The 23,583-nt window shown below is 46.1% G+C and overlaps 1 protein-coding gene and 1 pseudogene across 3 annotated transcripts in view; one reads left to right on the top strand and one right to left on the bottom strand.

Moving 5' to 3' along the window:
* The window catches only part of MEF2B (myocyte enhancer factor 2B), a 33,301-nt gene that overhangs the window by 2,690 nt on the left and 7,028 nt on the right, over nt 1-23,583 (bottom strand). For both annotated transcript variants that reach the window (XM_083720618.1, XM_083720617.1), the window contains exons 2-8: nt 10,434-10,512; nt 9,960-10,163; nt 9,120-9,248; nt 8,138-8,306; nt 7,198-7,337; nt 4,965-5,076; nt 2,589-2,697 (exon numbers count right to left, since the gene is read on the bottom strand). In XM_083720618.1, coding sequence (XP_083576744.1) covers nt 2,589-2,697; nt 4,965-5,076; nt 7,198-7,337; nt 8,138-8,306; nt 9,120-9,248; nt 9,960-10,163; nt 10,434-10,487 — 917 coding nt within the window. In that variant the 5' untranslated portion in view covers nt 10,488-10,512. The remainder of the gene's footprint in view (nt 1-2,588; nt 2,698-4,964; nt 5,077-7,197; nt 7,338-8,137; nt 8,307-9,119; nt 9,249-9,959; nt 10,164-10,433; nt 10,513-23,583) is intronic.
* LOC310835826 (actin-related protein 2/3 complex subunit 1A pseudogene) lies at nt 7-1,073 on the top strand (annotated as a pseudogene). Its single transcript has one exon. The product of its transcript is annotated as an actin-related protein 2/3 complex subunit 1A pseudogene (transcript).

The raw sequence follows: 23,583 nt of genomic DNA, 5'->3' as shown, positions 1-23,583 counted from the left end.
CAAATTTGCTGTTGGAAGTGGCGCTCGACTCATCTCTGTGTGCTACTTTGAGTCTGAAAATGACTGGTGGGTGAGCAAGCACATTAAGAAACCCACTCACTCCACTGTCCTTAGCCCCAACAATGGCACCCCAACAATGTTTTGCTTGCAGCTGGATCCTGTGACTTCAAATGCAGAGTGTTTTCAGCTTACATTAAGGAAGTGGATGAGAAACCAGCCAGCACACCCTGGGGATCCAAAATGCCCTTTGGGCAGTTGATGGCTGAATTTGGTGGCGCAGGAAATGGTGGTTGGGTCCACAGCGTCAGTTTTTCCGCCAGTGGCAACCGCCTGGCCTGGGTCAGCCATGATAGCAGTGTGTCGGTTGCAGATGCCTCCAAAAACAGGATGATCTTGCAACTGAAAACAGAATTCCTCCCATTGCTGAGTGTGTCGTTCGTCTCGGAGAACAGTGTGGTTGCCGCTGGCCATGATTGCTGCCCGATGCTCTTCAACTGTGACGACCGTGGTACCCTCACCTATGTCTCCAAGCTGGACATTCCCAAGCAGAGCATACAACGCAATATTTCGGCCATGGAACGTTTCCGCAACATGGACAAGAGAGCCACTACGGAGGATCTCAACACTACTCTGGAGACGCTGCATCAGAACAGCATCACCCAAGTGTCTATTTATGAGGTGGACGAACGAGATTGCCGCCAGTTTTGCACCACTGGTATTGATGGAGCAATGACCATCTGGGACTTCAAGACATTAGAGTCCTCGATCCAGGGGCTGCGGAGCATGTAAATCTGGTTCTCTGTTCTCTAGCAAGACAACTCGTTCTGGCACCTGCACAGACTTGAAAAGGGATGGTGAAGATAGGTCACTTTTTGAAGCACTGAGAAAATGACAACTTGGTGGATTTTTTTCCTTTTCCTTTTCATCCCCCAATTTTGGTGAAATGTGTTGGTTTGAAAATCAGCTGTGATTGTGGTATATATTTGGCTTTGTTTTTATTATTATTATTGGTTGTTGCATTCCATTCTTTGCCAAAGCTGCTCCTTAAAATAGTTTATTGCAGGAAGTATGAATCACTAACTTAAAAGGAGAATTTTGTGTAAACATGTCTGCTAGAACTGAAAAAAATAAAGAAAAAGGGGGAAAAAGCAAGTCGTGCTGATAACTCTGTATCTGTTTCTCCTATGGGAAATATTCCACCTGGAAACTTCGGTGAATTTCTGAAAAGTTTTTTTCTTGGAAAATGTACAACTAGACTATGAGTCAAAGAAGCACAGCTCCCCCCCCCCCCCTACCCCGACGACTTGGGGAAGGCTTGGGAATCACGGGGGGTGTGTGGAATGTCTCCCCCCCCAAGTGCGTGTGTGTGTGTGTGTGTGTGTGTGTGTGGCTGCGCTAAAAAGATGTGCTGCTGCTCATGAGGCAATAAGTAACCAAAGAATTAAACCCCCGTGTTGCGAACAATCATCAGTAATATCCAAGGCAACACAATGACCAAATACAACAATGCAATGTCAATATAAACTCTTTATATACAGAACATTGAACAATATGTAATATGTGAAATATGCACTCTGTGCAAAACCAAATCTTCTAAATCTATGAAAGTCACAAAAGGTGCACTCTTGGTGGATTCTCTTGAAAACAGAGAACCAAATAAACATAAGTCTTATAATAAGTCTCAGAAAGTCTTTGTAGACTATGCAAGTCTCTGAAAGAAGCAATGGGTCAGATTCTGTTCTGGTGAAAACAAGCTGTAAAGCTTTGTTTTTTATGACGTCCAACACTTTGTGACTTTCATAGATTTATAAGATTTCTGTTTATTTGGTTTTGCAGAGAGTGCCTTGGATGCTACTGTTCAAGAGGCAAGGCAGGGTCCCTCCAAGGGCGGGACATGGACTGGACGGGCGGGGGAGCCTGGCCAATCACTGGGAAGGGGAGGCGTGACGATGCAACTCAACCCTGATCGGTTCCACAGGCAGCGTCAAGTTGCATTTTGTCACCCCATCCATTGATGGCATCATAACTCAAATGAACACTGCTCCCATCTCATTAACAGTAAATAGGAGGAGAAACATACAAACAGTTGTGTGCCCTCTTATGACCCAATGGTCATCAGAGCCTAGTGGGTTTGGACTAGATGGCCCCTGGGGCTTCCTTCCAACTTGATAATTCTATGATCAGTCAACACTAATATCCTTTACTCGGACATTGCTACTATAACGTACACACAACAGTGCTCATCCTGTGTGCCTATTTTACAGTTTTGCCTTCACCCTCTTGATTTTTGTTTGCTGTTGTCATCGTTCTCTCTGCTTTATATACGTTACAAAAAAGGAAATTTAAAAATACATTGCCGAGGGCAGCACTCTGATTTCTTGTTATGAGTAGCAGTATGTATAAATATCTTCAATAAATGAATGAAGTAAATGACTCTTCAGCAGGCTACAACCCCATGGCTTATATGGGTATCTCTGTTTCACACACACTCGCACTTCCAGGCATGTTTGGAGGTTGGAGGTCGCTGCCTAGGCCCTTTCTCCCAGGCTGAGGACCCCCCCCCCCCGCCGTCCCCAGTTCTCTCTTACCCCAGCGCTGGGTGGGAGGCAACAGACATCTCTCGGTGCGGCCAAGTGGACACTGCGCCCGCCTGCAGGCCGAAGGAGTGCGAAGAAGGTCCATCACCAGGGCCAAACTCTGCAGGACAGATGTTGGGGAAAGAAGAAGACGGTCAGGATTTGAGGGTCTCTGGAGACGGGAGGGAAGCAACTGTGATCTCAGCTGGGACATGAAACCTCCTGTGGGCTAGCGGAGGGAATAACATTTTGGGCTGCGGGCTGCCTTTCTCTCCTTAAGACCACCAGAACGATGTCAATCAACATGTGATGATCTCCTTCTATGTCCTTTCATACTGCATCATGGTGTGGTACTCTGGTTTGACATCAACTGATAGGAAGTGCCTACAGAGGGTGGTGAATACAGCAGAAGATATTATGGGCTGTCCCGTGAATCCGATGGATGACATCGCAGAAGAACGTTGCCTCAGGAGAGTGGGGAAAATTCTCAGGCATGATTCACACCCTGGCCGGCACTTTCTTGATCTCCTGCCCTCGGGCAGAAGATAGAGAAGCAGGATTAGTCGCACCAACAGGGTAAAGAACAGCTTCTATCCTGGGCTGTTAGGCTGCTGAATGAAAAGATCACAACAGGGCAACTGACTTTGGGGTTTGGTGGGTGAGTGTCAGTAAAGGAGGGGAATTAAGACTAAGAGCTGGGTGCTCATGTAATCTCACTGTATACAAGTTGTACAAGTGACAATAAAGTATTTCAATTCAATTTCAATTTCAACCAGAAGTGCCCCAGCACCCTGTCCTCACAGCAGCCGGCCAGAGCCTCCAAAGGAAAACACACACCTGGGGCTGGAGCACCTGAGCGTTCTCCTTTGAGGTTTCCAGCAACTGGGGTTCAGAAGCATCGCTGCCGTGGGGGCAGAGCACTGCCATTGTGGCTATTAGCTCTCAGTAGCTCTCTCCCCATCCATGAATCTGTCCAATCCTCTTTTAAAGCCATTCAGCTTGGTGCCCATCACTGCCTCCTGTGGCAGGGAGTTCCACAGTCTAACTATGAAATGTGGGAATAGGGCTCTTCCTATTATCTGCTCTGAAATCTTTTTTTTTAACCAATTTTTATTGCATACACTCCAACATTTATCCAATTAAAATAGGGACATTCTCCAACATTTATCTGATGAAAATACAGGTGCCCTATTCCATACCCACCAACATTTCTCCGAGGATAATGGGGAGGAAAATGCCTCCAACATTTTGCCATTGGAAGTGGGACATTCCAGGATCAAATCAGAAACCGGGATGGCTTCTGTCAATCCAGGACCGTCCCTGGAAAACAGGGACACTTGGAGGGTCTGTTACTGGTTTTTAAACAAATCCAAGTCCAATAACCATTAAACATGCATCCAGCAGAACATTAAACGGTGTTTGTTTTATCCATTGACTCTAGACATACACTTAACAAATTCAACATTCAAATGTATTACATAACGTAGCCCCTCCACGGAGAATATTGAGTGGCTGGTAAAAGAAGATCTTGATTTTGGTCATTAGCAGTCAGGCTGGCAAAAATTAATCCCTCCCTTTCCCTATTATATGTTGGGAGGGCTGAGGAAACTTGAGTTCATTTATTCATGTTTGGTGGGGATTCCCCCACGTTAAAAACTTCTGGAATAGAGTTTTCTCCATTATATCCACAATTACAGGCCAACCCCTTTCTCCAAATTGGCTCTGAATCTTCCTTCCTTCCTTCCTTCCATCCTCCCTCTCCCTCTCCCTCTGTTCCAGTCTTTATTTAGAACAGGGGTCAGCAAACTTTTTCAGCAGGGCGCCCGTACACCGTCCCTCAGAACTTGTGGGGGGCCAGACTATATTTTGGAAAGGGAAAAAAAAGAACGAATTCATTTGCCCCACAAATAACCCAGAGATGCATTTTAAATAAAAGGACATCTTCTACTCATGTAAAAACACACAGATTCCTGGACTGTCCATGGGCCGGATTGAGAAGGCGATTGGGCCAGATCCAGCCCCCGGGCCTTAGTTTGCCTACCCATGATTTAGAACATGGGTAGCACTGGGAACTTTTAAGGGAAGAGTTGCAGTTCAGTGGCTTTGCACACAGTCCTGGGTTCTGTTTCCAGCAGTCTCTTCAGGTGAGGCTGGGGAGATCTGAAACCCCAGAGTGACGCTGCCAGTCTGTGTCAGCAATACTGAGCTAGCTGGGTGAGAAATTTAGGGAAGCTTACTGCACCCCAACAGGGCTCAGGAAGGAGGTGGCAAACTACAGTTCCCAGAAGCTCACTAGGGGACAGGTCTGGGCCTGAGGACAGGAGTTCCACAGTTCCCACCCTAGTGCCCGCAGCAAGATGACGCCTGATTGGCTGACCAGAAGCATACCTGGGTGGCTAGAGGAGAGGGAGTAGTAGCCTGGCAGCCCGTGCCCTGGGAGACAGGTGCTTCCTGCAGACAAGGCGGGACTCGTGCTCTGAAGTCCAGGGTACAAGGATCGCTGTGCGGGGAGATAATGCAGGGTCACAGGATTGTGCCACTCAGTGGTCACGCCAGTCAAAGTTGGAGCAGGGACTGCAGGGCTCTCACAGAGCACCACTGAAATGTTAGACCAAAGTCCCCCACGGGGAAAAGGACCATAGAACAGTGGGGTGGAGCCTGCCCTTCCAGGCAGGGCTGGGAACATCCCCTGCCCGAAACACCAGGCACACAATTTCCTAGGTTCAGATTAAATCAGTCATAATAATAATAATAATAATAATAATAATAATTTTTTATTTATACCCCGCCCTTCCTGGTTCAGAAAACCAGGCTCAGGGTGGCTAACAACAAATTTAAAACACTTAAAATACAGCATAAAATACAGTATAAAACGTGAATAACAATAAATTCAGAATTCAAAAATCAATTTAGGGGGGAAATCCATCCAATAAACATTAGATGATCACCAGGGCTAGCTGGCTAAATTAGTCCTATTTGGGCCAGCAAGGAGGCCAGGGAGAATTAGCTGTGGGATCCCAGAGTGGGAAATCTTCATAAAAGGGGAGAGGGAGGGAAGGAAGGGGAATAAAAGATCAGGCTAAGTTCAAACTGAAAGCCAGGCGGAATAGCTCTGTCTTACAGGCCCGGCGGAAGGAAATTCAATCATGCAGGGCGCTAGTCTCATGGGACAGAGCATTCCACCAGGTCGGAGCCATCACTGAGAAGGCCCTGGCCCTGGGGGAGGATAGTCTGACTTCCTTAGGCCCCGGGACCTCTAAACTGTGATTATTCATGGATCTTAAGGTCCTCTGAGGGGCAGAACAGGAGAGGCAGTCCCGTAAGTATGAGGGCCCTAGAACCGTAGAGCTGGAAGGGACCCGAGGGTCATCTAGTCTGACCCTGTGCAGTGTGGAATCATGAGGACGGGAAGCTTAGTGTACACAATGCGAGGCTAGGTGGAAAATGTTGAATGGCTGCACTCATTAGGTGGTGGCCCCCTTGCTTATCAATAGGAACAAATGTAAGAGTTTGCACTTGTCAAAAGGGTGATGAATCCACAGAAGTCTAGCGACCAGATCAACGGGAGTAACAGTCCTGCTCTATTCTGCCTTGGTCAGACCCCACCTGGAGTCCTGTGTCCAGTTCTGGCCAGGTCAGTTTAAGAAGGACGCTGACCAGCCGGAAGGTGTGCAGAGGAGGGCGACCAAGATGATGAAGGGTCGAAACCAAGCCTGATGAGGAACAGTTGAAGGAGCTGGGGATGTTCAGCTTGGAAAAGAGGAGACTAAGAAGAAGGAGCAAGCTCGTTTTCTCCTGCTCTGGAGGGGAGGACTCGAACCCATGGCTACAAGTTACATGAAAGGAGATTCAGTGGTTACATAACTTTATGACCGCTGTTCCAGATATTGTTGTTATACAATGCCATTCACCATATAGATGGGTTTATGAAGCATTTCTGTATCCTTCTGCTGTGCTGAAGAAGAATTCTACGAAAGAGTGGGTATATCCGGAATCACTGTTCACTACGTCTGTTTGCGGACCACTTTGGCAGCGTTGGACGTCCTAAAACAAAGCTTTAGGGCTTGTTTTCATCAGATAAGAATCTGACCCACTGCTTCTTTCAGAGACTTATAAGACTTATGTTTATTTGGTTCTACGTTTTCAAGAAAATCTATCAAGAGTACACATTTTGTGACTTTCAGAGATTTATGAGATTTCTGTTTATTTGGTTTTTCATATTGTTCAGTGTTCTGTGTAGATAAAGAGTTTATATTGATATTGCATTGTTGTACTTGGTCATCGTGTTGCCTTGGATATTACTGATAATTGTTTGCAACACGGGGGTTTAATTGTTTAATAAGAGCTGTTGAACAGCGCAACGCACACTTGGGAGGTTGTGGGCTCTGCTTGGGGATTTTCAGTAGAGGTTGGGTGGCCATCTTTCCTGGATGTTTTAGCTGAGACTCCTGCATTGCAGGGGGTTGGACTAGATGACCCTTGGGGTCCCTTCCAATTCTACGATTCTATTATTCTTATCTTGCCTTTCTCCCACCCCACTGCGGGCAGATGCCAAGCCTTGGGACCCCCAGAAAGCGCCCCACCCAGGAGATGGGGGCTTCATGAGCCACGATCTACTCACGGCCGCCACCACGTGGCTCCTGCCAGCAGACAGGGGTCCTTCCCCTCGACGGGGGTCAGCCCCCAGGTAAAGCGGAGGAGGGGGCTTGCTGGACAACGCCCGGCCCAGGTTGCCGTGGGAGAAGAGAGGGTAGCCGATCCCTGCAGGGGCAGAAAAGCAGACAGGTGAGGGGCTCCCAGTTCCAAGAACCTTCATGCTTCATTTTTTATTTATTTCGTAAAACTCATATACCGCTTGGCTGTGGAAAGGAACTCTAAATGAGCATGTGTATCTGAAGAAGTGTGCATGCACACGAAAGCTTATACCCAGAACAAACTTAGTTGGTCTCTAAGGTGCTAGTGGACAACTTTTTAAAATTTATTTCTAAATGAACAGTTTACAAAAAGAATAAGAAAAGACCAGGAAGAACAACAACTTAAAATATTGGGGGGAAATAATTAAAATTAGCTATAATAATAATAATAATAATAATAATAATAATAATAATAATAATTCAAAGCACATGATCTACATTCTTTTTTTATCTCATGGAATTTATATGCTGCTTGATTTTAAATAACCAAAAACAACAACAACATATTGCCCTTCATCAAAAGATCTCAGGGCAGTTCACAGAATAAAATAAAAATTAAAAAACCTAGCAACTTGAAGCAGTGTGCAAAACAAAAACAGCAAGACCATTAGTGAAAACAGTTGAACAGCTATCTAAAACATTTAGAAATATTTGTTTGTCGATTTATTGCATTTATATCCCCCCTTTTCCCTCCACGGAGCTGAAGGTGGTTCTCTTCAATCCCAACAACAACCAACCAACCCGTGAGATTCATGGTTGGGTGACAATTCAAACCCAGGTCCTGGTGCACCCAGGTGAGTTTCAGAAGCACCCACCCCAGACCCCAATCCCAGCCCATGAAGGTCTCTTGCTGAGGTCGCAACATACCTGCTCCCAGGGGCGCTGGAGACCGCACTGGAGGGGTGGCGTGCTTGGGGAGGGCTGGCAGGTGGCTCTGGTGGTGAGGGGACTCCCGGGGGCCGGCCGCCCCACCTTCGCTCCCAGAGGGGGGAGTCCTCATCGACCCCCCTTCCAGGCTGGAGAGGGAAGGTGCAGACTGCAAGGAAGATGGAGCAACCAAGAGCTTTAGCCAAGGAAAGGTGTGGTGCTGAGAATTGTGGCTGCCTCTTGAACTCGGAACCCGGGGAATGTGCGGATGGCGTATTCTCCCACCTGCAACCAGCCAGCTCTGGAGGCCAAGGGAGTCTGCGCTCTGGGTTTAAGGAGCCAGGCGTTGTCCAGCTTTTACAAACCCATAAATACTGTTGCATGCACAGTTAGAAACTCAGATATATAAGCTAGGTGCCAAATGACTCCTCAAACCAAGGTTGCAGTCGTGAAAACAGAAAGTCTACTTGCTATTTTGGGGCCAGGTGGTCCTGAAGTCTTATTTTTCAAATAATGCACTGGCTGTGACTGATTCTCAGTTAAAATCTGGCTGGTTCAGAGGACAACCTTGAGCTTGGTTAAGAACTTTGAAGACTTAAAGAAGAAAAGCCACATATATATTGGCCCATTCCAACCTCTTTTTTTGACCCTGAGATTAAGAGCCTGTTGCTCGGGGTCATTCTAATGTTTCGCTTTTGTAAACCGCTTAGAGTTTGTCTTTACAATCAAGTGGTTTATGCATGACGGGGAATAGAGTAAAATGAAGCAAATGATGAACGGAAGCCTATTGATTTCAAGGGCTCTACTCTGAGTATAACTTAGCACCTAGTATTTAAAGCATGTAGTGGTTCAGAAATGCTTTTAAATTTCCAGGCAGAGATGGAATTGCCTGTTGCCCGAAACCCAGAAGGCAGCTGATAGTGTCGGCAATATCAATGGTCTGAATCCTGTGCCCGTTCTCTCCCTAAAAGCTGTTACTCACACAGAGCTTGGGTTGGGCCAGAGTGAGGTCCACACCCTCGCCGAGTCGCCTCAGTTTCCTTGCTGGCTCCAGAGCTCCTTCCAGATCCAAGTCGGGACCTTCAATACCCAAGCCCTTCCTTTTCAGGGTCTACGGAGTGCAGGCGACAGACAGGAGGTTTGGGGTTGGGGGGCAAACAATCAGCAACAATCCCCCCCTAGAAACGCCCACCCTCCTCATAAATAATACTGACCCCAACTGCAAACGATGTTCACATCCCACAAATGTGCAAGAAGGATAAGACAGCAAGAACAGGAAAAGTATCTCGATAGAATGCAATGAATGATGTTGCTTTTATTTGATTTTTTGCAGTGCCTTAATCAATGCACGCTTAAGTAATTAAGAAGGGGCCCATCCAACAGACCTCCAAGGTTATAACATAATATATTAAATGCAAAGAGATATAAAGGGAAAAGGTGCCCAGAACGTCGCTGTTTGGCAACGTTCCAATATCTCAGTTTGTTCTCTCCATTAAGTCTAGGGAATGTGAGCGGTTCAGTTTGCATTTAAAGCCAAAACATACCAAATTTGGCCTTTCCGGAATGGTACAAAACCCCAACCCCAACCAAGGTTTGCAAAAATGCATATATTTGGGGGAAAGGGTGCATTGAAGTGGCTGGTGCTAGTGAACACAGCACGCAGGGTAGGCTATAGCATTAAAACACAATGGCAGAAAAACATTTAGAACAACTTTCACATTCCTGCGTTGCAGGGGGTTGGACTAGATGACCCTTGGGGGCCCCTTGCAGCTCTGCAATTCTAGGATTCCATGAAAAGCGAATAGGTAAACATGCATTTTACCTCCAGGATGTCGGCGTTGGTCCGGCTTTCATGGGGCTCACTATACTCTGTGTATTTGAGAAGCACTTTGTCCATGTCTGTGCTGGCGTACTGGAAGAGCCGGTTGGCGCTGTTGAAGATGATGAGGGCGATCTCGCAGTCGCACAGGACGCTGAGCTCATACGCCTTCTTCATGAGCCCAAACTTCCTCTTGGTGAACGTGACCTGGAAGGGGAGAGTGGCGGAACCGCAGAGTCGGACGGGGCACCCAGGGGTCATCCATCCCAACCCCACACAGTGCAGGAGCTGCAGCTGAAGAAACCCTGCTGGGAGAGGGGGGGTGGCTATGTGAGGAGGTGTGGCCTAAGGAGATTCACGAGGGCCGGGCAGAGAGCTTTGGGGGCCCACATTCAGACCATGAGCCTGAGGCTCCCTCTCCTTGGTCCAGTCTCTACAGAGACTGGTTTTGGCTTTTGTTTTTAAAAAAGTGCTTACCTGCCGATTCCTTTGGTCCAAAATCCGACTAATCTGGATCTTTTTCCGGCCCATTGCAATTCGGGGCAGATGGAGGCAGCTTTGTAGGGTAAAGAAAATAAAAATGTATGATTTCACACACACACACACGGTAGAGCTGGGTTGATATATTGACAAATGGTCTGAAACCAGTATAGCGTTCAGATCGAGATGCCGGTTTCAGACAATTTGAGATAGGGAGGAAGAAGCAGCCGAGATGCATTCCACTCATTGTGTTTTCTCAGTATATGGAGGTATTTAAGCTGCTGATATATCACGATGTTACTGGATACTGCCCAGCCCTAATAAAGAGGGAACTTCCAGATTGCCTTTGGGTTTTTTTTGCAGGTTTCAATCACGTACAGTGGTGCCTCGCTAGGCGAAATTAATCCGTTCCGCGATTCTCTTCGTCTAGCGGTTTTTTCGTCTTGCGAAGCAAGCCCATTGACAGCTTAGCGGATTAGTGCTGGAGCTGTCAAGCGGCTTCCAGCGATCAGCTGTTAAGCGGCTTATCAGCGGAACAGCTGATAAGCGGCTTAGCGGCTTAGGAAAAGGGCAAAAAAAGCAAAAAAAAAACCGCTGGGGACGCAAGATTTTTTCGTCTTGTGAAGCAACCCCATAGGGAAATTCGTTTTGCGAAGCGCCTCCAAAACAGAAAAACCCTTTCGTCTAGCGGGTTTTTCGTCTTGCGAGGCGTTCGTCTTGCGGGGCACCACTGTACTGCAAAATCAGGTTACCCAATTTAACATGGACTTCTTGCAAAGACACTTCCTTCCGCAAAACCGGACTTTCAGTGAAAACGGAAAGCGTGGGGTGGCATTTTGCCTTTTCAAGCTCGTGGCGGGAGGCAGGACCGTTTGTCAGAGCATTAAAATAACGTAAGAAGGGTCTGTTGGATCAGGCCAATGGCCCACCCAGTCCGGCATCCTGTTCTCGCAGTGGCCAAATACCCCAAAGAACCTGGGGAGCCAGATAGAGTGCCCCCTGGACTGGGAGGTTCCACAGGAACATGTGAAGAGACTGGCTGGAGACAGAGCATCACCACTGCGGCTAGCAGCCATCGATAGCCCTCTCCTTCATGAATTAGTCCAATCCTTCTTAAAAGCCATCTAAGTTGGCTGTCGCTGCTTCCTGCAGCATTGAGTTCCGCCGTTTAACTCTGCCCTGTGTGGAAAATTGCTTTCCTTCATCTGTTGTGATTCTTTCAGCAGAACATCTCTGCAGCCGCCATCTAGTCTCAGATGCTTGATCCTTGTCCTCTAGCCCTGCCTGTAGAGATCTGCACTCAGGGCCTGACATGTAGCAGTTATAAACCTTCCCTGACTTGCAGTTAACAGCCCCTCTTGCAGCATTTGTGATGGAGCCTTTGCAAAATCTAAAAAATATTATTTTAAACTTCTCTCTCGCCCTTCCTCCCAAAGTTGACCCAAGGCAGCAAATGAGCAAAGCAGTTAGAAAGAAAACTAAACAATTATACAAACATTAAGAGTATCACAAGCAAACAAACATCTGTTGTGTCCTGGTACAGCCTTAGGGTGACAAGAAGGGGCTGTACCACAGCAGGGGGTGAGTGACTTTTCTTCTTCCATGATCCCCAAAGCGGGGGAAACTCATCGCAAGTAGAAACACAGCACCACAGGACAGCTGGCACACAACATCTCTCCCTTAGCTGCGATTCCCGCATCGTGGGGGGGGGGGGGGGGCTGGACTAGATGAGCCCCGGGTATCCAGTCCAGCTCTACAATTCTATGACCTGAAATATACAAATCTGTTGCAAATCAAACATCTCCATTTCCGGCGGTGGGTTCCAAATCACTGCTTTTAAAAAAAGTCCTCTTCAGGTTTTGTTCTGTCTTATTGAGCGCTGGGGACTAAATATAGCCAATCAGAACTAATTTTAAGTAGATGGGAGGAAGCAGTGACGCCGTTCCCACGACAGCGGACGTTTAGGTCACCACCCACACAGGGCGCCAAAAGGTAATTTTTTTAAAAAAATGTCCAGAAAAATACACACGGGACCCTCAGTTTGGTAACAGAGAACTCTGGAAACATTCCTGCAGGGAAGCCCACCCCCGTTCTCCTCTCCAGAACTCAAACATTGGGAAAAGTGCTTGTTTAAGTACTAAATTTTCCAATAGAATCATAGAACTGTAGAGTTGGGAGGGACCCCGGGTCATCTAGCTTAACCCGCTGCTGGATGGCTCTCACCACTAGGAAGTTCTTCCCAAGGTGCAGTCGGAATCTTTAGCAACAGCGATCAATCAAGGATGGGTCTCCTGCCAGACCCGGGACGGTGGGGAAATCCAATTCAGTTGGCATTTGAACCCGAATCTAGCCGATCTGTACCTTCCAAAACAACGCGCCCAATGAAGCACAGCTGTCCTTTGAGATTCACACTCCTCTGAATTTCACAGGGACAACCAAACCACTTTTTACAAAAAGGCACCTGCCAGGGTAAAGCAGGAATAAAAATGCTACGTTGGAAAAAGCACTTGCCCAGGCTCTGAGATCTTGTGGGGAGGCCCTTCTCCCAGTCCCGCCACCCTCTCAGACAGGGCCTTCTCGGTGGCGGCTCCTCCCAGGCAACTTAGGAACTCCCTCCCTGGGGAAGCCAGACTGGCTCCCTCCTTGCTCTCATTCCGCTGGTGGGTGAAGAACCTCTTGTTCCAACAGGCTTTGGGGAACTGACTGTTTTTAATGAGGGAGCTGGTGCTATGCTAGTTTCATTTTAATTACCTGTATGTTTTAATAATACACACACAGACACAGAGTTTTAATTCTAATTAGGACTTAATGGCTTTTTAATTATTGTTTCTCTCTCTCTAGGTTTTTAGCTGCTTCTGTTTTATTTGTAAGACACCTTGAGCCCCTGTCTGAGAAGCAGGTGGGATATAAATAAATATAATAATAAAATGTGGTTGCTAACACAGCTTTGCTGGTAGAGCATGAGACTCTTAATCTTGGGGTTGTGGGTTCGAGTCCCACCTTGGGCAAAAGATCCCTGCATTGCAGGGGGTTGGCCCAGCTCTAGTATATATATATATCCACTTAGAAGACTTTTGTTTAAGGTTCAATTATGCAGGCTGACAATGGCATTAAGCACAATCCAGTCGATGCTGCAACTGAATGTTGCAGCGCATGCGACACTTCAGGTCACAGCCGAGTTGACCAGCTGTACCCTCTCTCATTGCTCTTCGCTGTTCTCCATTTCCCTTTATTGGTTTATCTAAACTTTAAGGTGTCCCCCCCTTTTTTTTCTTTTTACAATCAAGTGTTGTGTACGTTCTATGAAATAGATAAATGAATGAACAAAGGAACAGTGAGAGAACAACGTGCAACCAGGTTGAATGACGAAGGAGCAGAGAGGCACTTGTCGTCTTTTAAATGGAAGAGTCGGCCAAAGCAAGAGGAAGCCTTTGGTCCCGCCTGGGATCCGGATCTCCGGTCGCTCTGTAGGGCATACGGCTAACATATTAATAGTTGATTTTTTTATTATTTGTACAGCAGAAGGCCCTCAATGCTGGACCTCAGCGTCCAGGCTGAACAATGGGGGCATACAGGACCGAGGCTGTTTAGGTTTTTCTTTCTTTCTTTTTTTATATAATTTTTATTAAATTTTCTGTTTTACAATTTAGAATACTCATTCAAACATCCTTAAAATATCAATGACTTCCCTTCTTCTCTTTCCATGATTCATTTTGCATGTCATAAATCCTTGCATACTTTACATAAACTAAACCATTCAGTATTCCATTATTACACCCATCAAAACTTATTTACACTGCTGAATTTATCTTAATGCTGCCAACATTTTCAAGTGTACACAATTCCCATATATTCAATAAACATTTTCCAATCTTTGGCCGTTTAGGTCTTTAAAGCTCAGTACAGTGGTACCTTGGGTTAAGAACTTAATTCGTTCCAGAGGTCCGTTCTTAACCTGAAACCGTTCTTAACCTGAAGCACCACTTTAACTAATGGGGCCTCCTGCTGCTGCCACGGCGCAGCCACGCAAGTTCTGTTCTCATCCTGAAGCAAAGTTCTTAACCCGAGGTATTATTTCTGGGTTAGCGGAGTCTGTAACCTGAAGCGTCTGTAACCTGAGGTACCACTGTACAGTCATACCTCATGTTATGTTTGCTTCATGTTACGTTCTCTCAGGTCACGTCCCGCGGTGACCCGGAAGTACCGGAAAGGGTTACTTCTGGGTTTCGCCACTCACACAGGCACCAAATCGCGCCACGCATCTGTGCAGCTGTGGCGCTTCAGGTTGCGCTCTTTTCATGTTGCGAACGGGCCTCCGGAACAGATCCCGTTTGCAACCAGAGGTAGCACTGTACCAACACTTTGAATGGTGCTCGGAAACGTACTGGGAGTCAGTGAAGATCCTTTAGGACCAGAGTTATATGGTCCCAGCAGCTGCTCCCAGTCCCCAGTCTGGCTGCCGCATTCTGGATTAGTTGTAGTTTCCGGGTCACCTTCAAAGGTAGCCCCACGTAAAGCGCATTGCAGTAGTTCAAGCGGGAGATAACCAGAGCATGCACCACCCTGGTGAGACACTCTGCGGGCAGGGAGGGTCTCAGTTGGAGCTGGTAGACAGCTGCCCTGGATGCAGAACTGAGCTACGCCTCCATGGACAGCAATGACTCCAAAATGACCCTCAGGCTGCGCCCCGGTCCTTCAGGGGCAGTTACCAGGGATTCCCAACAAAGGACCAGGGATTCCCAACTCCCCAACACATCCCCCAGAAACAGCACTTCTGTCGTGTCAGGATTCAACCTCAATAACGCAGGCAGGAAAAGCTTATGTAAGGAGCTGCCCAGTTTCATCAGCTGCTTCCTCCCTGGGAAACTCATTAGAGGAGGCAGGAAAGAGGAAGAGAAGGGGGGGGAGTTGCTTGTGTGAGGGAGAGGGAGAGGCAAGGATGGTCTCCCCAATCATTCCCCCCTGTTTGCCAATTACTGTAATTTTTACTACATTTCAAAATTTCTAACAAATGAACATCAAATAATACACATTTATAAGCTGACTTCCATCCCCACCAGATTGATGTTTCACTTCTCACCTTTATTTGCTAATCAATATTACATCCCATTTCCAAATTACATTTCAAAAACTTTAAATATTTCAGCATTTCATCCTTAATTTTTTTTCTATTTTCTTCTTATTCATTTCCCATCGACTGCTCTTTTTAAAATTCCTGCTAGACTTTTACTTTGCTGTAGCAAAGCCCCAAATATCACGAAGAGTTACTCTTGACTTTTAGTCCATCTACATAAAGCCTTAGTTATAAATCAGTAATCCACAAATACAACCCATCTCCCCGATCATCTTCTTATAAGGGTTACTAGGAGCCTCAGAAACTGCCTTACAATCATAGAATTGATACGAAGTTTTAATATGTTAAGATATAGAATTAAGATAAAAACAATGAGGGAAAGGATTTGCTGAATTAACTATGTGAACTGGAATACAAAAAAGGGAGGTGTGAGGAGGTCAGGAAACAAGTAATTGAAATATAAGACACGAAAAGATTGATCTGTTTTTAATTTTTTTTATGTATTTTGTATTTTTCTTTGTATTTTTGTATCTTTTTTCTTTTCCTTTTCTTATTCTGTAACTTTTTTTGTCTGTAAAATTTCAATAAATATCATTTAAGAAAAAAATACAGTCATAGAATTGAAGAGCTGGAAGGGGCACCCAGGGTCATCTAGTTCAACCTTCTGCGACACAGGAATCTTCTGTGCAAGTTGAGGCTCGAACCCGCAACCCTGAACTTAAGAGTCTTGTGGTCTCCCAACTGAGCTTTGTCAGTGCATCCTACACTGACTGGTGTGAAAACTCTGTCCCTTGATCTACGTGCCATGGGAACTCTGCAAGATTCTAGTTCTCAAGAGGGAGTTTCAGAAATATTGGAAGGCATGGAAATGAAAAGTGAAATCCATTATTTGGAGATAAAATTATCCCTCTAGGCTCAATAGAACTACCAAAAAAGGGGAAGCACATAATCTGAGATATCCTTCAACATAAAAGCACGGAACATCCTCTCTGGCACAGAAGACAGCTTCTAGACCAGGGGTCCCCAGACGAAGGCCCGCGGGTCAGATAAGGCCCAAGGGACTCATTTATTTGGCCCGCAGCGACCCCCGCTGCCCGCTGTTACTGGCGCTGCGCTGCACGGCGGCCCACTTCCAGGTCGGAGGAGCACTGGAAATAGCTTGAGCGCATGCGCAAGCATTATTTGCACATGCACAAGTGTTATTTCTGGTGCACATCTGGGTTGCAGGAGGCCCGTGCACATGTGCACAAGTTACGTATTTCTGGTGCTCCTCCAACCCGGAAGTGTGCCAGAAATAGCGTGTGCGCACGCGTATGGGCACACGCTTCCCCGCCCTCCAAGCAATCGGCGCTGGAGACACCGGCCTGAGGTGCAGTAGGTTTTCTGACCCCTGTTCTAGACCATGAGTAGGCAAACTAAGGCCCGGGGGCCGGATCCGGCCCAATCACCTTCTCAATCCATCCCATGAACAGTACGGGAATCAGAGTGTTTTTACACGAGTGTCCTTTCATTTGAAATGCATCTCTGGGTTATTTGTGGGGTATAGGAATTCGTTCACCCCCCTTCAATATATATATATATATATATAGTCTAGCCCCCCACAAGGTCTGAGGGACAGTGGACTGGCCCCCTGCTGAAAAAGTTTGCTGACCCCTGAGCTAGATGGCCCTCCTCTTGGTATTTATACAGAAGATAAGCTCCTAGTCCTCATGAGGGTAAAGAAATGATTGACATCGTGTGAGGGCAGTGGATTTTCCTCCCAGTTTTCCAAACTGGACAGAGGGGCTGTATATGCAGTTAGTGACAATTTTCACTTCTCTTGCTTCTAATGAAACCTTGTCCCTCTCTGAGGATGTGTGAAACACGCAGCCATCTAAGAACATAAGACGAGTTTCAGACCTTCCAAGTGTCCCTATTTTCCAGGGACAGACCCGGATTTACAGAAGCCATCCCGGTTTTTTATTTAATCCCGGAATGTCCTGCTTTTCCTTAGGACGTTCCTGTTTTCATCAGAGAAATGTAGGCGGGTATGAAAAAGATATGACTTAAAATAATTTTTTATATGAAATAAAGTAATATTCAGCAATCCATTAAAATATTATAGCACACAACAAAACTGATTCTCAAAATACCAGCAAATAACTATTAAACAGAAATCCGCTCCAATTTTGTTGTTCCTTCAGCCTGTGTCTTTGCTTTTCAAAATGCATTACGTTACAGTGGTACCTCAGGTTACATACACTTCAGGTTATTACATATGCTTTAGGGTACACACTCCGCTAACACAGAAATATTACCTCGGGTTAAGAACTTTGCTTCAGGATGAGAACAGAAATAGTGCAGCGGCAGCAGCAGGAGGCCCCATTAGCTAAAGTGGTTAAGAACAGTTTCAGGTTAAGAATGGACCTCCGGAACGAATTAAGTTCTTAACCTGAGGTACCACTGTATTTTATGCCCTGTGACTTTTATTGATTACAATTATAAATCAATGTAATTAAGAGTGAATTTCTGTTTAATTATTATTTGTTGATCTTTAATTTCATTGTGTACTATTATATGGTATTCTAATGGATTATTGAATATTACTTTATTTGATATAAACTGTTCATTTTAAAGTTCTGCATCTTTTGCTCTAGGAGGCTGTTTGGTCAGAATTGAGTCTACACTTCCAGAGTTATCATCATCATCTTTATTTACGGCTATTAGCCCATAAAATATGTACAAACATAAACACTTCCAGAGTTAGTTAGCGCTAAATACATTACTAAATAGTGGGACGCGGGTGGCGCTGTGGGTTAAACCACAGAGCCTAGGACTTGCCGATCAGAAGGTTGGCGGTTCAAATCCCCAACTGCCTCCCTGGGGGCTGGGGGTTTCCAGGGAGAACACCAGCAGCAGGGAGCAGGTTTTGCACAAATCCCTCACCTGAATCCCTCCAGCAGCAAAAATACCCCCCTCCATTTTACCACTCACAACAAGGACAGGAAAAAACGTGCGAGAACGGCATTTTGGCCCAGCCCTAACTCTAGCCTACCTTTTCCCTGAAAAGCTAGATTTCTATGTGCAGGGATTTAAAAAATATCCAGTGAATCCTCTCAGTTTAGTAGTACAGCCCCCACACAGGCTACCAACACAGTGAGGCCAGGAGGAAAGCCCCGTACTGGATGAGGCTCAATAGCCTCAATCCTCAATAGATGAGGACTTTCCAAGCATCCCTATTTTCTAGGGACAGTGCCGGATTTACCGGATTTTTTCGCTCTATAAGACGCACCAGACCACAAGACGCACCTAGTTTTTGGAGGAGGAAAACAAGAAAAACAAATATTCTGAATCTCAGAAGCCAGAACAGCAAGAGGGATCGCTGTGCAGCGAAAGCAGCAATCCCTCTTGCTGTTCTGGCTTCTGGGATAGCTGTGCAGCCTGCATTCACTCCATAAGATGCACACACATTTCCCCTTAGTTTTTAGGAGGGAAAAAGTAAGTCTTATAGAGCAAAAAATACGGTACATAAGCTGTCATGGTTTCTGATTTGATCCTGGAATGTCACGTTATTCCTTAGAATGTCCTTATTTTCACTGGACAAAGGTTGGAGGGTATGGAGTTATGTGACCCCCAAGCCAAGGAGATAACTATACAACCTTTAGAGGACATGTGAAAGTAGCCCTGTATGGGGACGTTTTTTAATGTTTCATTATGTTTTTATATGTGCTGGGAGCCTCCCAGAGTGTTTGGGGGAACCCAGTCAGATGGGCGGGGTATATATAATAAAAATTATTATTATTATTGAAAAGGACATCTCTATTGTCATCAGAGAAATGTTGGAGGAGATGTATCCTGATTTCAGCGCTGGACAGCCAACATTTCTGCCCAAGCAATTCAAGGTGGAGGGCAATGGGGAGAAAAAGGAAGCCCACCTTTGCGGCTTGTTCCATTCCAAGATAGACTGCCCCTCACTGTGAAGGTTCCACATGTTCGCTGGAGCTCAGCTCCTCTCAGTGCAGACCTGGCCTCCTTCCTGGGCCTTCTGCTCCTCCCTCCTTAGGATCCAAGAGTCTCCCAGGGCTTGCATCCCAGGATCTGGGCTGCACAGGTGTCCCTCGTCACCCCTGCTGCTAATTTCCCCGAAAAATGTTTCTGGGTTTGGAATTTGGAGGCTGAATCTGGGATTACGGCACTTTATTTATTTTTGCTTCCAAGCCACGTCCAGCTCACTCTCCCATCCACCCCAGTTGGAAAGTTAACAGAACTGCTTGCTTCTCTCACAGTAGCGATGGGACAGCCTGTCGATTTCACTTCGTTTCTCGCTTTTCCGTGTTCAATTCAGGGACCCACTCTTCCCAAAACTGGCTTGACATTATTCTATTTTAAAATCGCCCTGTGAAAGCTAATCAGCATTTTAGTACAAATTACACCGAAAGCACACGTCTTTGGATGTGAATTTTGCCTAGCAGAAATGTTTTTTGCAAAGCCATTTCCTCTTTTGACCCTCAATGGGTGTGTGTGTGATTGTACCTTACTCTTGTGTAAGTTGTTTTCAATAGTTTTCAATATGGTGTTTTAAAACTGCAATCCACCAGGGAACCTTAGGGAAAAGGATACATGATACATGAACAACATATTGCATGGATCTGAGTGTGATTTTTTTGTGGAATCTTCACTCTACTGTTTGAATATTTACAGAAATTACTCGGCTGGAGAGCTGTACCTGCAAGATTCAGCAATGTGTGAATGAAAGTGCAGATCATTTTCCTGGATCTTGCTGTTTGTTTGTTTGTTTGTTTGTTTGTTTGTTTGTTTGCGTCTGCCTGCTTCCAAACGCTTAAGCACGGGAAGACGATAATGTGGAAACAAAGTGCAAAAAAAAGAGAGCGCTGAAAATAAGAATGGAAGGCTGAGCCAAGGTCCCAAAATAAAACAGACGACAGGAAACCGGGGGATGAGGCTGGCCGTGACCACAAAAATAGGTAGCCAGGAAGAGCGGGGGGCCGCAGGGGGGGGTGTCTTGCCTTTCGGAAGAGCCAGTCAGGACCGTGTGTCAGAGAGCAAAAAGTCCCTCTCTGCCTTGAACAGAACAGCCAAGATTTGACCGGTTCAAAAATGCTTGGGGGGGGATCCCCCCACAAAGCTCTCCCCACAAATAGAACAACTGCGCTGCAAATAAAGACTGCATCCTCTCCTTAGAACATAGAGAGAGCTCTGCTGGATCAGGGCAAAGAGGCTCCTCTAAGCCAAGCGTCCTAGAATCACAGATTCATTGCATTGTCAAGTTGGAAGGGGCCACGAGGGTCATCTAGTCCAACCCCCTGCAATGCGAGAATATTTTGCCCAGTAATAATAATAATAATAATAATAAATTTTATTTATATCCCGCCCTCCCCAGCCGAAGCCAGGCTCAGGGCAGCTAATAACAATCAACAATCAAACAATCAGATATTCACACATTCTAAAAATATTTCATTATAGAAATCAATAAAAATCAAATTAATGGCAACTAATTAAGCAAGATTCTAAGCAGGTTGCCAGAGGAGGGAGTCAGGCTGCGCCCTGACCAAAGGCCTGGTGGAACAACTCTGTCTTGCAGGCCCTACGGAAGGATGTCAGGTCCCGCAGGGCCCTAGTCTCTTGTGACAGAGCATTCCACCAGATTGGAGCCGCAGCCGAGAAGGCTGTATTGAACCCACAACCCTGAGATTAAGAATCTTGTGTTCTACCCTCTGGGCTACGAGGGTGCAAAAAAGGGCTGGTGAGGGAGCTTCAGGATAGGTTCAAGGGCCGCATAGAGAGGACTCGGGGGCTACCCACATTCCACCCCCCAAATCTCCATTCCTGCTTTACAAAGATGCCCACAAAGTGGATATAAAGGGGGCACCTGCTAACTCCACCTGGCCAGCCACCCCTTCCCAAATCCTTTGCAGCCTCTTGTGAATTTTATAATTTGATTTTTCTTGTGGTTGTGCTGTTTAATGTGCTTTTAAAGTTGTTTTGTTAATAGCGTGAGAATCTTTGTTAATAGAATCTTTCACGCAGTGCAGGCTTGAATCTACGGCCCCCGGAATTAAGATGCTCTACTGACTGAGCTACCCAAGAGCTGTCCTGTTCTCACGGTAGCCAGACAGGCACCTCAAACACCAAGCAGGATGCGAGATCAACAGCCTCCTCCCACTCTTGCCCTCAGCCATTCCAAGGAAGACTGGCTCTGTCCATGGAAACTCCATTTAGGAAGCACACATGATTTCAGTCCTCTCAAGAGCCTCCCAAGATTTAAGAAAATTCATTTTAAAAATGCTCATAAGGTCCACTCCCGTCTCCCGTCTCACAGACTCCCCCACCCTCGCCGCTGGTCAAAGTGACTTTTCCCCACAAACTGCTCGTCTGGAATGCGAAATGTGCAAGAAGATCGCCAAATATCCAACAGCAGCCAGAATCTTATCTGCGAAGAACTGGAAAGAAGTCCAGAGAAAGAAGTGCTCTCTGCAGAACTGGCAAAGCTAACGGCGTGAATAAGAGAGCAGCACAATGGACAGTTTATGGCAGCGTGGAAGCCTTTGGGGTTTATTTATTTATTTTAATTTAGCAATTAAATGAAATCACGGGCAGGATTTGAAATCTGAGCAACGTGGAGAAACGATAATATGTGAAATAGAGGAATGTATATTAGGTGACATGCACGATGTACAGGTGAAACTCGAAAAATTAGAATATCATGAAAAAGTTCATTTATTTCAGTAATATAACTTAAAAGGTGAAACTAATATATGAGATAGACTCGTGACATGCAAAGCGAGATATGTCAAGCCTTTATTTGTTATAATTGTGATGATTATGAACTTTTCCACGATACAGTGGTACCTCGGGTGACATACGCTTCAGGTTACAGACTCCGTTAACCCAGAAATATTGCTTCAGGTTAAGAACTTTGCTTCAGGATGAGAACAGAAATTGTGCTCTGGCGGCACAGCAGCAGCAGGAGGCCCCATTAGCTAAAGTGGTGCTTCAGGTTAAGAACAGTTTCAGGTTAAGAACAGACCTCCGGAATAAATTAAGTACTTAACCCGAGGTACCACTGTATTCTAATTTTTCAAGTTTCACCTGTAATAGAGGAATATGTAGGACGTGGGAACCCAGGTTCAAATTCCACTCGGCCACAAAACTCAGTGAGCGATTCTGGAGCTGTTGTTGCCTTGGCCAACCTTGCAGGGTTGCAGTGGGGATTAAATGAGGGTAGAGAAAACCAGGTATGCCTCTCTGAACTCATGGGGGGGGGGGCTTAAATGTGATATACATGAAGTCCCTCCAAGCACATTAACAGCTGCATTCCTTATTTTTAAGAATGATTTACGATCCGAAATACTGTCGGTTCAGAGGCCAAAGGCTCAGCTCAAGAGTTTGATACTTGGATGTTTGGCAGCAAAACACTCAGCAACGTATTGGGATTCCGAACTTAAAAACTCATCTAGAGATTATCAGGCTCACCCTAATACATCAGGTTGGGGTTTTTTTCTTGGCCTCTACAGAAATAGTCATTTTTATTTTTATTTTTTAAGTCCTGGCTTCTGCGTCACGCACAGAAGTGCCACCTGCCCTTGCTGATTCTGGCTAATTTCTGGAGTGACACAGAGTGAAAGTCGCAGTTTATTTTGGGGGGGTAGCAGTTCCCCATTCGCTGTTCCGGTCACAAGCCTCCTCTGCAAAGTGGTCGGGGTGGGGGGGTGGGAAGGGGGTTTATACTGAGACAGGGGGCGGAGGGGGTGGAATCCCACCCAGCCTTTAAGAAAGAAAAATGACCTAAATCCCAAAGTGAGATGGAGCCTCCTCAGGCAGGGAAAATCTACCTCTGGACATCAGACTGGGGTGAGAGAGAAAATATTGCGGGAGTGTTTACATCTTCAGGTCCTGTATCCCTGAAGGGGCGTCTCCACCCCCATTGTCCAGCCCAGACATGGAGGTCCAGCTCCAAGGGTCTTCTGGTAGTTCCCTCCCTGTGAGAAGTGAGGTTACAGGGAACCGGGCAGAGGGCCTTCTCGGTGGTGGTGCCTGCCTCGTGGAACGACCTCCTGTCAGATGTCAAGGAGA

The sequence above is a fragment of the Podarcis gaigeae genome, assembly GCF_964106915.1.
Source record: "Podarcis gaigeae genome assembly, chromosome: 18".
NCBI lineage: Eukaryota > Metazoa > Chordata > Lepidosauria > Squamata > Lacertidae > Podarcis > Podarcis gaigeae.
The sequence above is the reverse complement of the archived record's forward strand: the minus strand, read 5'-3'. Positions and strand labels throughout refer to the sequence as shown.